Consider the following 15,386-nt stretch of genomic DNA (forward strand, 5'->3'; position numbering starts at 1 on the left):
GACCTATTATGCTCATTTCCAGCTCTATATTTTTATTCTGGGTCTCCACTAGAGTAGCTTTGCATGATTCACAGTTCAAATATTTATTTATCTTACACTGGCCCTTTATGCAGCCCCTCAGTTCAGCCTCTGTCTCTAACAGGCAGTCTTAGCTCCTTTCTCTTGAAGGCCCCCCTCCCGATAAGCCCACTCTGTTCTGATTGGCCAGCTTTCCGGAAGCCTGTTGAGTGCCAGTCATATCAGATCTGTGTTAAGTTACTGCCGATGCAAACCCACCATTTCCTGCTTTACTGCTTCATATTAAGAGCTTTTAAAATACTAAATAACGTGAGACTTCTATTGTGAAGAATTTACAGGAAATTAAACATGTTCCTCACCAAATTAGTAGAACCTTTTTAGTGGTGCTAAAAAATGGTCGACACGACGAGATTTGGAGATATTTGGAAGTCTTTGTTCAGCGGATCAGTTAGAAATAATGCAGGAAGCAATAGTACAAGCAGAAATAGCCACAGTGATGATGATGTTTGATGAAGAGCTGCAGACGACCAGCACCAGCACTCTTCCAACACTTAAACTACTTATTTTACTTTACTCTGCTGTGTAATGGAAAAACACTCACAGCGTGCCAGCTCGACTTGAGTCATGGCTCAGCGTGACTACCCCTAAAACAATGAAAAAATGCCATAATGTTAGCGGAGTGGAGTAGTGAACTTGCACACTGTGCATGGAGCAGATGACCATATAAAGAAATCTGTCATGAGTTGACGTTGACTTGGCCTGAAAGTAGAAAAAATGTTGGAAACCTTCAGAACAGTCTGAAGCTGGTGCTTTTTGCTCACATTACTTCTACATAAGTTTACCTCATTATTTGACACTTTGGCACGTTTAATATGAACATCCAACATTGTAACATCATATATATATATGACTGATAATAAGAAAAAGAATAATAGGTCCCCTTTAATGTTGAGTAACACCTGTGCTTTTCCTACTATGACATTTCAAAATGTCTGCTGTGAAAGAGGCCTGTTACAAAACCAAAATAAAAAGATGAGAAGAAAACTGTGTACGTCCAATTAAAATGCTATTTGGCAAACAAAAAACCCTGGAATACACAATGTGCCACTATGAAAATGAAGTCCTATGACCTTCACTAGGAGAACAGTAACTTACTGGTGTCCCCTGTATCCCTTTGGGTCCTTCATCTCCAGGTCGACCCTGTGAGAAACAACAAAACCTCCACTTTAGTGACTTGATTAGGAAAAAATGGGAGAAAGTTTCCCAGTGAATTCATTAGTCCTTTCAGACTGGATCTCAGAATTTAATATAGTGTTTTTGTAGCTGAATCTGATGGACAGCTTTTAATTGTGTCTGATCGGATTTCTCCAAAACCCCTTAGATCGTCCAATAAGAAGCTTCAGTGAGTGTGACACTAACGCTGAAGTTAGTTTAAAAAGTTCAAAGCTGACATATTGTTTTCCTGTTGTTTTCTTCATGTGCATTACATTGGTGTTTATTTTCTCCTTTTCCACAATGGATAACTTAAAATTTGTAATATGGCTTGGCATGTCTTTTAGAGCTGCAATGATTAGTCGATTAATTAATTAGTCAATTGAAAGAAAGTTAATCGGCATCTACTTTGATAATCGAATAATCATTTTAATAATATATAATATTATTATAAATGAATAAATAAATAAATAAATAAATAAATAAATAATATTTTTTTAAAGCAAAAATGCCCATCACTTGCTGGTGACAGCTTCTCAAATCTGAGGATTTGATGCTTTTTTGTCGTACATGATAGTAAACTGAATATTCTTGGTTTTTGGACTGTTTGTTGCACAAAATAAGACATTTGCAGATGCCTTCTACTCTGGAAAAATGTAACATTTTACACTCATTTCTGACATTTTACAGAAAAAAATGATTAAATGACTAATCAAGGAATAATAATAAAAATCATGGTTAGTTGCAGCCCTAATGTTTTTGTTCCAATGTCTTTTCTCTGAGCATTATTAGAAAGAAAAGAAGATATGAATGTTAGCTGTGAATGATAGCTTGTAAATGTGTGTATGATATACATTATGTTTCTGCTATTTTTACAAACTGAATATCCTTATGGACAATAATTGATACTGTGTAATAATCACAATGATATCATTAAAACAAACACCAGCATTACAGTTTAGGTCCATCAACAATATGTGGGGGAAGCTAAATAATTTGTTCTCTCTGATTTAGGGTTTCAGTTTCTCTCACCTGAGGTCCCCGGGGTCCCTTCTCTCCAGGAGGACCTGGCAGACCCTGAAAAAGAAAAACAGACAAGGCAAGTCAGAACATGCTAATTGCACCCACAACTCTCACTTCTGTCTCATGTGAGGACTGTTTTGAGAATAGAGTATGGAAATTATATGTATTTTTTAAACTTTTGCAGCAAAGTGTAGAACCTTTCTCAGCTTGTCCATTTGTCCCTTTTGATGACAAGATCATTGTCTACCATGATGAGTGTAGCTTTCAGTTAATTCAGTGATGTGGACACAAAAGCATTCAGTTTACCATTGTATTTAGTGTTCATGCCAGTAGCTGATGAATCTACCGTCTTAGCACAGTATGACTTCACTCTATGACAGATTGATAGATTTCACCACAGCAGTGGGCAACCATGTGAGAGAGCACAGAATGTGTCCAGTGACACTGCAGGGACTGTGGAAAAGAAGTGAACTTCAGAAAACCCACTTCCATGACTGACACTAACTCTTTCCATGCAGGAGGGACTGTCTTATTCCCAAGTCTAACCAACCGGAAAAAAGGAGAATTGATTTATAGGGCACAGAAACAGAAGAAAAGCCATCAGTCCTGACAAGGTAAATTATTTTAGAAATAATTATTGAATAATTATTATAATCATAGAAATAACAACAGAAAGGTGTATAGCTTCATTAAAGTTTCTGCTTTTTCTATCTGTGGATGCAAGCTTGCAAAGAGGTTTGTATGTGTGTACCTGCCTGCTCGCACTCAGGTGTATACAGGTGTATGTTTATGGACTTTTATAACTGTGTTAGAGAAGCAATAGTCTGCATCAGACTCCCTTACTTCTCCTGCATTCAAAAGCCTTCTCACCTCATAAGCCAAAATCTGCAACTGCAAAGTAATCCAGTAAGCATTCGTTATGTGATTTGCAGGCCAGTCACATGTCAATGTGTCTACTTTAGATGAAACTTGCAAATTTAGTGGCAAAGTTAACTTTTATGTAACCTCTTGCCATTGTATTTTGTCCTTGTTTCCATGGTATCTCCCTTTTTTGCACACTATCTCTGTATATGGTGTGTCTTTGCAGTTTGCAGTTTGTTCTATGGTTTCATTTAAATTCCTGTAAACTATGCTGACCTCAATAAAGATCCTGATGTCAACAGCAATATTTCTGCTTCAAAGACTGTAGAGTGAACTGTTTCATTGAGGATCTGACCTAGAGCGCAGTCTGGATATTAGGGGACAGGCTAGAAGTTATTTGCCCTCTATCAGCTAGACGTGCCATCTCACTTTGCCATAATATTTGCCACCAGTGCCCCCTACAAAATCAATCACTGTGACCTGTTTGCCTCCATAAACTGGCAGTCCCTGCACACCAGCTGCACACTTCACTGGTTTATCTATCAATCCCTCCTTGGTGTGACCCCATCATAGCTGCTCTTAATCAAATCCTCTGTACAATACTCAGTGCACCTCCTATACTCTTAGCACTTCTCAGAGGTTGATAGATAAGAAATAAAAAACCAAAATAAACTACACTTACTGCAGGTCCTGGCTTGCCAACTGGCCCGGATAAGCCTCTTAAACCTGGCTCACCCTGGCGCAGAAGAGAAAGAAGAGATTACTTGTGATTGTTTGTCAGCTAATGTGATGTGAGAGATTTCAACAGTAAATCTAAAAAGTCTGTACTTTAACAAAAGTTGTTAGAGATACGTGAGAGAAAGATGACCTTACCCTTTCTCCTGTGAAACCCGGAGGACCACGCATGCCCACAGTCCCCTGGATACCCTGATGGTAATAGCAACAACAGACAGAAGAATGTAATTAATCATCATTTAATGTCAGGTCAGGTTCATCCAGCACAACACAGCCGTTGCCAGAAAATTGCATTATTAGCTTGTGCAGTATTCTGAAAAAGAAAGCAACATTTTTTAGTGTCCATATATGTGACAGTTTATAGACCATACAGACTATGGGTAGGCTTTTCAATACTTACATTAATTGGAGTTTTGAGTATTAAAAAATACAGTTAACTTTCTTGCAGGGAGTTCAATAAGAGGACTTTTGTTTGTACTTTATGAAGCTAGGACCAGCAGGCGGTTAGCTTAGCATGGCATAAAGACAAGAAACAGGTGGAAACAGCTAACCCTAGCTAGTTCCAGCACATAACACTGTAAACCACAAATTGTCAATTTTACACTTTGGTTTTCTATGAATTAAACAAACAAGATAGAACATGTAAATTTATGAGATTTTCTTTTCCTTTGGACAGAGCTAGGATAGCTTCCTCCTGCTTCAAGTCTTTATGCTAGTTAAGCTAAAAGCTTCAAACTTCTTCTTCAAACTACTAGCTTCAAATTTAGCACTGATATGGAGTGGTATTTTAATTTAGTCTGGGCAATAAAGTGAACAGTCAGTCTGATTGAAATTATTTTTTTAAAATACCATTGTAGGGTAAATACTAATAACTTGTAATAACTTTTTATTAAGTAGAAGGACTGTGGTGCATCAGCTCATCTACATTTATTCCTCTGCACTTTCTAGAGGAATTTTCTGAGCTGTGAATTATCTCATTGTAAAGTCCAATGGATAATGTCCTTTTGAAGTGGGAAAAACACCAAATGGTGCATGGTGACATAAAATTCATGAGGAACATCAACTGAAACCAATCTGCTCCTTGTAGAAAACCTTGCTGTATTACAATGAAAACTATGAGCCTTAAATCCATACAGTCACAACCACTGAATCATTATTACATCTTATTCGGTCTGATTTCTTCTGAAAAAAACCTCTTGTTTATATATATATATGCATCATATATGACAGTTTCATTCCACAGTACTAACAGTTTGATTTCTAACGAAACAAACAAAACTACCAAATGACCATGCAGTTTAGTTACTGTAGCCATCCTGTTGCACCTGTATTTCAATAAAAAACTTGAAGCTTAAAAACTGAATTACTTCAACTCACATTAACATAATAATGATTTATGCTATGAACTGATTAACGTAATTAACATAGTCAAATAATAGAGTCACTGTGTCCTACTGCTTGAGGGCAATAATGATCATCTCACTGCACATTAAAGTTACTGAAAAAAACTGAATTTAACAGTATTTATTAATTACTTGCATAAAAGTTTAATTTAAAATGTCAAATCAATGTCTCTCTGATTTTCTGTTTAGCTGCACACATCAGTGTTCTACACATTGATAATTTTGTCAAGGATTAAACAAATTAAAAAAAAAAAAAAAAAACTTAATGTGCAATGATATACTGTTCATGTAGTGTATGCATTTGTATATGCTGTGAAACGGTAGTACAGGTGCATTCCTTGCATCTGCCCTGCTGAAGAATCACTTACATACAGGCCTACTGGGCCCTGAGGTCCCTCCATGCCTGGCTTCCCTGTAAAACCCTGAAAACACACACACACACACACACACACACACACACACACACACACACACACAAAACAATGAACACTTGCTCCTTCAAAGGGCTAATCAAATGGCAAGGTCCACTAAGATCTACATAACATACAATGACCATATACGCTTATACAACAAATATTTGTGTGTTGATGTGAAGGAGGTCATGATTGCTCTCTGCCTGCAGAGTCACCTTGTCTCCTTGGAGTCCTGGTGAGCCTGGAGGTCCTGTCTTCCCTGGTGGCCCCTGTCGGATAAAAAAAACTCTATCACCAAAGGGCCAAAGTACCAATCAATACCACTGTCCAAACACCATGAACCTTAATGCAACATTGGCGGTGAAAATAAGGATGTTGCTGATCAAGCATGTGATACATTTAAATTAATCTGCTTGTTTGTTGTCTGAGCAGGAGTTAGAGACAAAGATCAATATCACAGTGTTTTTAGTTTAGCATAGCACAAACACTCAAGCAGGGGGAAACTGCTATCTTATCCAGCCTAAATCTATAGCTGTATTTACAGATTGTACGCTGTATGTATGCTAAACGTGTAGAAAATAAAAATGAACAGCATCTCAAAAGTCTTGACACAACAGCCAAGTGTTTGTCTCCATCAAACATCCTACCTGCCTTGACTCTGAAATACCCAGTTTCATAGTTACAGTTTAAAGTTCCTTTGTCTTCCAAACTATACAGCAACATAATTACAATGAAACATACCAGAGACCCTGGTGGGCCGTCTGCTCCTCTGTCACCAGCAATTCCTTGAAAACCCTGGAAAAGTAGCAAAGGACAGCATATAATATATAAAATATCAAGTAAGTGAAAAGGGAAAGAGTGGGATGAGAGAAAACATGGAGAATTGCAAAGCTGACCAAAAATATAAAAGTGCAAATGTGAAATAAACTGTCATTTATTTCTTGCAATTAACAGACATGCACTGAGCTGTTAAATTGTTGGTTTAAATTAGTTCATTCAGTATTTTACTAATAGTTGCTTAATCTGCCATTTAATTGTGTTTTGGCCATTTCATTTGATGGGATTTTATGAGGCTACTCCCTAAAAGTCATTATGGATAATATATTGGTGATTAAGAGTTTAATTTAAGACACGATGGGCTACATTTGTCTGTAATAACTTAAGCAATTAATAATGTAATTGCAATGCAATTAATGATCACTGTAAATTTTGGAATTACAAAACTCAGCAGAAGTACATCTGGAGTTTTTAAAATAGTAAATCCATTTTTCTCATGAGATTAAGAGTTTTAACACACACACACACACACACACACACACACACACACACACACACACACACACACAAATATTAGTCTGTGGGCAAGGCATTACTGTATATCTGGGGCTGTTTTTCATGGATTGGGCTCTTGGTTCCATTAAGGGGACACCCAACATAAGTGCCTAATCTTACTAATGCTCTTGTGGCTGAAAGTTGAGCGAATTCCAAAAACGCTGATATAGTAGTAGATGAACGCCTATGATTTTGGAATCGTAATATACAGTACTGGTCAAAAGTTTGGACACACTTTCTCATTCAAGTGAACGGGAAGGTGTATCCAAACTTTTGACTGGTACTGCAGGTGCAATGTTAAGGTGTCCACATACTTTTGGCCACATAGTGTGTCTATATGACATATAGTACGTGTAAGCATTTGTGATACATACACACAGGCACTTACATGAACTCTGATCAGCCCCAGCCACTCCTAAAAGTCTACACACCTGATATCTTTAACTGGCTGGTAGCAGATTCTGATCTGTCCTGTTGTTTTTTTTAATTTTTTTGGCAGTGTTTGTTGTCTTTGCCTGCTCATAAACCTATAAACTCCTCCATCATTTAATCCTGGGCTGTCTTGTAAAAAGTGTAACGTGTTTTTATTCAGTTGAACCCTGCAGGTTTTGGCATAGAGCCAAAAAAGGTGATCTGGAGGGATGATGCCATAAACTGAATAATGAGGTCATTCTGAGGCTAACAGTCTTACCTTCGGTCCTTTACTGCCCGCACTGCCAGCTGCGCCCAACGGACCCTGAAACAGAGACAGGGAAAATGCCAACAATGTAATTTTTCCCAGCAGCAGAGGTCATTCAGAGTGCAAATAGTAAATATCATCACTTTCAACAATTAATGCATGAACTAAACACATGAATTTCCATCATATCAAGCCATTTAATCTTGAATTCAGTTTCTTAATCGATGTCTTGAAGTCTTTAAAATTTGTTACAAAATAAAATAAATGATTACATTCATTATCGATTAATCTGTGGATTATTTTTCTGATTGAATTAGTAATCATTTAGTCAATAAAATGTCACAAAATTGCCAAATATAGGTTCATACATCAATATGTACTCAAATACTATAGAAAATATAGAAAAGCAGCAAATCTCACACAAAGCTGGAATCTCAAAATGTTCATTTTTCCTTGACAAATGGCTTAAATGATCGATATCACTATCAAAATTACAACCACGGATAAACTGATGAATCAACTGTTTTTTCAGCACTACCCCAGTTCAACAAAAATAAGGTTTCACACTAAAAACAGAAACATGGTAACATTGACTGTAGATTTAAAAGTTCAGCAATTCACACTGTTTAAATATTGGATTATACATGGTGATGAATAAAGGAAATAGAGATAAACATCATGTTACTGTAGAGCTGAAAATGTACAACAGCTCACTACAGTGTTACTGTACAAAGACTGCCTCCTGCTGTCTACACCAACAATTACTACACAAGAGAAACCTCCACTCAACTAGGGAGTCAGTTTTGACATTTTTAGGGCATTTCCATCTTAGCAGTGTTCTAGTATATCACCCCTTAAAATTTATACCCAACAGCCATATCATCTTGTATTCAGAGAAGCATTGTTTTTCTTTAAAGAAGTCAAGTGATGTGATGATGTACAGTGCAGTGTCTCTTCCCTCTATATTCATATAAAGATTTAGCCCTCCACCCTCTAAAATACAAGATTGGGACTAAACCAAGATGAGTCATAAAATATGTGTGAAATCAGTTTAGGTAATTATTTTTTTTGAAATATAACAGAATAGTAGAAGACACACAGATACACACAGCATTTACAGGTCATGAGATTGAAATATGATAGAGAATGGGAACCTGTGTACCAGGCTTTCCTTCTGCTCCCTCTGATCCAGGTGGCCCCGGCAAACCCTGGGAGGAATCAACCAAACACACACACACGCAAACTGTTCATCCTATAGAAGTGTAAATCCACTGACTGTGCCGACCAAAAACAACTTAATTCTGATTTTAAAAAAATGGAAATAAAATCCAATATTAGGGATATATATGTTAAGATTATGACCTCATACAGTTTTTTTAAGAAACATTTTGAATATTTGACCGGAGCCATACCGATGGACCCGGTTGGCCGGCGTGGCCCCTCTGTCCAGTCCGACCCTGGAGAAAAGTAAAGAGAGAGGAAGAGATCAACGCCAAAAAAACGAATTTTGGAATACAAAGCAACTTACACATCAGGTAACAGAAGCCAGACAATTTGTCAGGGAAATAAAATGGTCCATCTGTGCAGATAATTACCAAAAACAGCTTGTTTCTGTATGTTAGCTCTAATTTGGCAAATTTATGAATGTTTTTTTCCTCTTTTTTATTTCAAGGACAGCCACAGTACCCTCATAGATTTGTTTCCTTTTTCTGAGCTCATGATTTTTGCCGGTAGTACCATGAACTCAAAAATAAATTACAAGCAGTAGTGTTGTACCTTGTTCCCTCTGGGTCCTGGTTTGCCGTTGCGTCCATCTGGTCCCCTGTTCCCCTTCAAGGAAGTTAAGATATTAGTGACTGAACATAAATGTCCACAATGAAACCATCTTCATTTGTGTTTACTGTGTTCATTTCTGTATTGCTTTCTTGTTCTTAAAATTAGTGAAATTATGCAGAAATTAGAAAGTAGAAATGACACATGATACAAGTATAATTGCCCTTATGTCACAGAGTCGATGCTGATTACTAAACTTCATCATATACATCTTAACAGAAGTCAAAAAAGGTGACACTTGATGTAATACCCATATTAATTTCAGTTTAGACTAAAAGATGGCAGGTGATCTGGAATCTCTCAGAAATGATCACACAATTGAAAGAATGTCGACACGTTGTCCAATATTGCTAAAAACAGTTTAGACACATCCCAGGAGTCTTTAGAGAAACTGTAAATAGTGGATTAATAGTTGGGTTTTTAAATGTTTTAATCAAGAGTTTACTTTGCGTCTGACAGACATTCAGACAAAATATAATTCATCCTGTCATTGCCTTTTTAACAAATAAGTAAACACTTGCAAACAGAAGGCTGAAAGTGACGCCAGCTGAGACGAGTGATTCCAATTAAAACTTGTACTTCACAGTGACGTATTCACTTTTACTTGCATGCTACAGGAAAAGGCTTTATTCATCTTCTGTTTTTTATTATTTAAATATTCCTCTGGATTACTGACCATTGTAGAGACCGTTAGCAGCATGTTAAACCTAAAACAACTGATTTTTTTCACCATTTCTGGGCAGAGGAAACACGCTGTAAACACCACACTGACATGTTATCACCTTTTAAGTGATATGGAGAGCTGTTAAACAGCTGGCTATTTACACATCCAGCAGACACATTAAAATGACATTAGCATTCATTTGGAGTTGTGTGCTGAAAGATGCTATAAAGCTCTGTAGAGGGGAACTGCAGAGTTGGTTGATAATTCTCTGTGGGTACGTCAGTACGAGGGACCCCTTTCACATTAAACACAGTAATTTAATCCATTGTTATTATAAAAATATGGATTATAGCTGCTTTAAATTCATGTTATTGCAGTCAAAGCTGTTCATTCACTTCACAAAATTTGACTGTTAAATTTTCATGCAGGAGGCCATTGAAAGCTCTAATGTTACACAGTGAAGTGTGACGTTTGGATCAACATATGAAGTCATCTGACATTTCTTGGTTTTCAGACGCACAAATCATCACTGACCTTTAACCCGCTGCTGCCCTGTTTTCCCTGAGGGCCAGTTTCTCCATTTGTGCCCTGAATGAAGAAATATAAAATCAGTCAAGCTTATCTCGCTTTTCACCTCCCCCAGGCTGCCTCAGGTTATACAATATCATGCTGCAGGAAAATGTCAACATAAAGAAGTAATGTCATGTTGTAAAGGGTTGACAAGTTTATTTTGTGTTTTGCTTGTGTAAATCAACTTGTTATAATAAACTTTAATAGGACAATGCATCTTTCAAGAATTTTTTCTTTTAAAAAAAATCAGATTTTCTTAAACCAATGGTGTATTTTTTTGAACTTGTTTTCTAATTTCTTTCATTTACAATTTTAAGCTTGACTTTCCTGCTGAAACAAAACACCCACTGACTTAATTCTTGACCTTTGAAATAGTAGTTTAACACAACAAACACTCCATGTCTGCTAACTAGCTTGCAAGGAAAGTGCGAGGAAGTGCTTTTGTCAAAACACATCCATTGTATACAGCTACTAATGTAGATTCTGATTAGTGTTATAAAGACAGAATATGGTTAATAGCAGTGCTGTATGCTGTACCTCAGTGCCTTTGGGGCCAGGCTGGCCGTTGGTCCCTGGGAAACCTGGGAAGCCGGTGGGGCCCCTCTCTCCCTGAGGACCTGTAATACCTGCTGCCCCCTGAACACCCTGAGATAAAAAAGAGAGACTTATCTCACTAAGAAAAGGCACAGAGACCTTTCAGAATGATCCATGAGATGTTAAAGGAGGGTTGATATTTTGGGAAATATGCTTATTGACTTTGTTGGAGTTTTGTTGTCACTGTGAGGTTGTGAGACTCCAGGAAATAACTGCACCCGACCAAGAACTAGTTGCACATAACCCTTGTAAACTCTGACATGTATTTTTACTTTGGTTTTTGTACAGATTAAACAAACAAGATATATTGTGTTAATTAATGAGCTTTACAGCTGCTTGTACTGCAGGCAGATTTTGTTACCTTTGGACAGAGCCAGGCTAACTGTTTCCCCCCTGTTTCCAGTCTTTGTGCTAAGCTATGCTAACTGGCTGCTGGTTGTAGCCTCATATTTAACGGATGGACATGAGAGTGGTATCAATCTTGTCATCTAACTCTAAACAAGAAAGCAAATAATCGTACTTCCCAAAATGTCAAACCATTCTTATAAGTAGCTCTATAACATTGCATTAATCTCTTTGATCAGTGTTATTAAACAGGAAATCACAGATTCCTACTTTGTCGCCTTTAGGTCCTGGATCTCCCTTGTCCCCATCTGGCCCCCTGTTACCCTGTAAAGAAGAAAATGGTCAAAGGAATGTTTACTGTGGCTATTAATTTTTGCAATATCTATCATCAGCACCCACCGTTACTCCAGAAAAACCCATAGGACCCTGGCTTCCTGATGGACCCTGTAAATAAAGCCAAAGAGTACAATGTATTGTTTAAAACTGCCACTGTAACAATGATGATAAAGATGGAAGTTATTTTGCAGGGCATCAACTTGTTCTTTGTTGTAACTACAAGTTACAAAAAATAACTTCATATTATTGAGACAGATGATGTTTGTCAATGAATACATCTGTTGCAAACAGTTACGCTTCAGTGAAGCCCAGCAGCAGATAATGAATTGTAAATAAGGAACTGTGAATTCAGTGTCTCACAGAGTCACTATCACCAGTAGATGGCACTGTAAGGCAGCAGCACGCTGTCTCTCAGCAGCATGCCTGTATAGGTCAATGTGAAAATATATTTTACAGCTTTTCATTGTGAACTGTGAGGTACAGCTGCTGTGGTGACAAAAGTTACAGGACCTGTTAAAAATCCCTGAGACTGAATCCAACATCATGTTCTGCTTTTAACGCTTTTCCATACATCCAGTCAGCTCATACATAGTGTGTACCTGCATGTGTGTAACTGCAATGTAATGATGTAATACCCTGGAGAATATTATGTTCAAGTGCAACTTACCATTGGCCCGTCAAAGCCGGGATCCCCCCGGACACCCATGGGCCCCACAGGCCCCTGATATGAAAAGAAAAAGAAACAACACAGAAGGGAAAACAATGATAAGATACTGTATATTTTGTTTTTAGAAGGTCAGACTTCAGATGATGAACATATCGACCCTTATCTGTAGAATTAACAATTGATACAACTTAGCTTTAATCAGTGGTTCTCAGACTTCAGAAGCAGAAGGAAATTTCAACCCCCCCTCATGTCTCCATGTGAACCAAATTAATTTACAACATTGGGACGATTTTCAGGTTTTAGACGTAAAAGTGATTCTTCTAGAAACTAGATAACCTTGCAGCATCTCAAACATAAATGATACACAATACATATACACTACCAGTTTTAAAACAAAAGAACATGATTAACATGATGAGAACAAACTTACAGGATCTCCTTTAGGCCCAGCAGCACCGCTCAGTCCTGAATGTCCCTGTTGAAATGCACAAATTGACGTTAACCTACTGCACTATACATGATGCAAACTGAATGAAACAGCACCCCATCAATCAGAACTCTCTATGGACAGTCCTGCCTTGAACTCTACTCACTTGTTGTCCTCTGAGTCCTGGAGGTCCCATCTGTCCTTCTAAACCTGGAGGCCCCTAGTCAAAAGAAAAAGAAGGAAAAATGTATGTAAAACACAGTCTCTAAACATTTCAAACAACTGCTGCATAAATATAACCAAACAAAATGTAAACCTGTGGGCCTTTGGGGCCAACACTGCCAGCAGGTCCCATGTCCCCCTGGAAGAGAAAATAAACCATTCATACACAAAGGAAGTCACCTGCAGCCTCAGTTTGAATGCTCAGTTTCAGATCTATGAAACTTTCCAGACATGAAATTTCAAATCAATAAGATAACATTTACTTTATTTTAATGTTGAAAGTCTTATTTTTAAAATCATAGCTGGAGTTGAAACACCACCAACAACAAATATGTTTTGATCAACCGAATATGAGTCAACAACAGTTTTAATTATTTTTTAATAGTTCAAGTCATTAATCAAATAGAAATACTATTGAACATTCTTTGTTTCAAGCTTCTCAAATATGAGAATTTGACGTTTTTCTCTGTTTTATATGACCATAAACAAAATATCAACCATTGGTTCGACAAAACAAGCTATTTGAGGATGTCGCCTTGGGCTCTGGGAATTTGTGATGGACACTTTTCACAATTTTTAACGGTTACAGTGTAATGAAAAATCTCTCAATTGAAAAATTAATGACAGTTAAAGTACTCCCTAATCACAGTCCTATGTGGGAAACCATTTATTACTTCCAGATGAAATGAGTTACATAAACACTTTTGCGATCTTACCCTGGAGCCATTAACTCCTTGAGCGCCAACTTGTCCTGTAGCACCTGGTGCACCCTATGACACACAAACAAACAAAAAAATATTATAAATACAGTATATTCATAATTGGCTCAAACATGCAAATATTCTGCCATCTAATCAGTTTGTCTGCTTACCGTCAGCCCTGGCAGACCTGGGGGGCCATCCAGTCCGTTCTCCCCCTGGTAACAAATATGTACATAACAGCATGAATGATACTTTGTCCATCACTTCAGAATCTCTCACAATGAATAAAACTGTATAATCACTTCAAAAGGATTATTCACCCAAAATAGAAAATAATCAGGCATTAACCACTCATCTCTAATTTAGTCTTAGTCAAAGATTGTACAACAGCCAAACAAAGCCTGCATAGGTCAATCTCAACCTTCATTCAAGTCATTGAGAAAAAAAATCAGTACAACTTAAAAAAATGCACAAAATGTCCAACACTACTCTTTTTTCCTCTTGTGCAAAGCATGCTGGGATAGGCTGCAGCCCCATGGATAAATGGTTTAGAAATGGATAGATAGATGCTTACAAATTTCCCCATTTATGCTGTTCATGCAGCGTAATGAAGGTCTTCAGTGGCCAAATGACGAAAAATGTGGTTTCAGTACTACCTCATTGATTTCCTTAAGAATTGGCTTCTTCAAATATGTTTAAAGAAATATGATACAAATTTTATGTATTCTTTGGAGCTAAACCACAAAAAGAAGCCAAGCTCAATAGATTAGCGTGGGGCTGACATATAACTACATGAGCTAATTTATTGCACATTTGTTTTTGGCACAAACACCTGGGGCCAGGTGCATAAAACTCTGTGTAGATTCATGACTTAAACTCTGTGTACACACAAAGCCGGAAATATGCATACACATTCTTTTTGTCAGATTTATAGAGCTGTACATATGCAGTAGTTCTGTGTCATAAATCTCAGTCATTGAGGAACTGGGCACATGTGCACAAGCCTCATTTCCACTCCCACTATTAGTCATAAATGGATGAAGACACGCCCTGAACCAGCTGTTTACATATCAGTTTGCTGCCTGCTTCACCACACTTGACACCTGTCAATGAAACAAATGGGGACGAAGAAATGTCGTTTCACCAATTGTGTTGCACCGGCAAGGTTCTCCAACAACAGAACAGCTGTCATTACACACGGCTGTGCAGCTCTTTATAGCATCCATATCAATCAATCATCACATGGAGCTGTAAACCACCGTCAGCAGTTGTACCTCAGAAATATAAAAAGTGATGTGGTTGTAGCGCTCATAACTAAACCAACTTTACAAGGTGCGACACAACTAAGGAT

General features: G+C 37.5%; 1 protein-coding gene across 1 annotated transcript in view; it reads right to left on the reverse strand.

Moving 5' to 3' along the window:
- The window catches only part of si:ch211-196i2.1 (collagen alpha-2(I) chain), a 120,714-nt gene that overhangs the window by 24,499 nt on the left and 80,829 nt on the right, over window positions 1-15,386 (reverse strand). The window contains exons 18-38 of the mRNA XM_067574489.1: window positions 14,206-14,250; window positions 14,051-14,104; window positions 13,429-13,473; window positions 13,279-13,332; window positions 13,116-13,160; window positions 12,686-12,739; window positions 12,082-12,126; window positions 11,953-12,006; window positions 11,281-11,388; window positions 10,708-10,761; window positions 9,453-9,506; window positions 9,089-9,133; window positions 8,831-8,884; window positions 7,689-7,733; window positions 6,407-6,460; window positions 5,881-5,934; window positions 5,621-5,674; window positions 3,988-4,041; window positions 3,797-3,850; window positions 2,263-2,307; window positions 1,174-1,218 (exon numbers count right to left, since the gene is read on the reverse strand). Of these exons, the coding sequence (XP_067430590.1) occupies window positions 1,174-1,218; window positions 2,263-2,307; window positions 3,797-3,850; window positions 3,988-4,041; window positions 5,621-5,674; window positions 5,881-5,934; window positions 6,407-6,460; window positions 7,689-7,733; window positions 8,831-8,884; window positions 9,089-9,133; window positions 9,453-9,506; window positions 10,708-10,761; window positions 11,281-11,388; window positions 11,953-12,006; window positions 12,082-12,126; window positions 12,686-12,739; window positions 13,116-13,160; window positions 13,279-13,332; window positions 13,429-13,473; window positions 14,051-14,104; window positions 14,206-14,250 (1,116 nt within the window). The remainder of the gene's footprint in view (window positions 1-1,173; window positions 1,219-2,262; window positions 2,308-3,796; window positions 3,851-3,987; window positions 4,042-5,620; window positions 5,675-5,880; window positions 5,935-6,406; window positions 6,461-7,688; window positions 7,734-8,830; window positions 8,885-9,088; window positions 9,134-9,452; window positions 9,507-10,707; window positions 10,762-11,280; window positions 11,389-11,952; window positions 12,007-12,081; window positions 12,127-12,685; window positions 12,740-13,115; window positions 13,161-13,278; window positions 13,333-13,428; window positions 13,474-14,050; window positions 14,105-14,205; window positions 14,251-15,386) is intronic.

This window comes from Thunnus thynnus, chromosome 19 (genome assembly GCF_963924715.1).
Source record: "Thunnus thynnus chromosome 19, fThuThy2.1, whole genome shotgun sequence".
Lineage (NCBI taxonomy): Eukaryota > Metazoa > Chordata > Actinopteri > Scombriformes > Scombridae > Thunnus > Thunnus thynnus.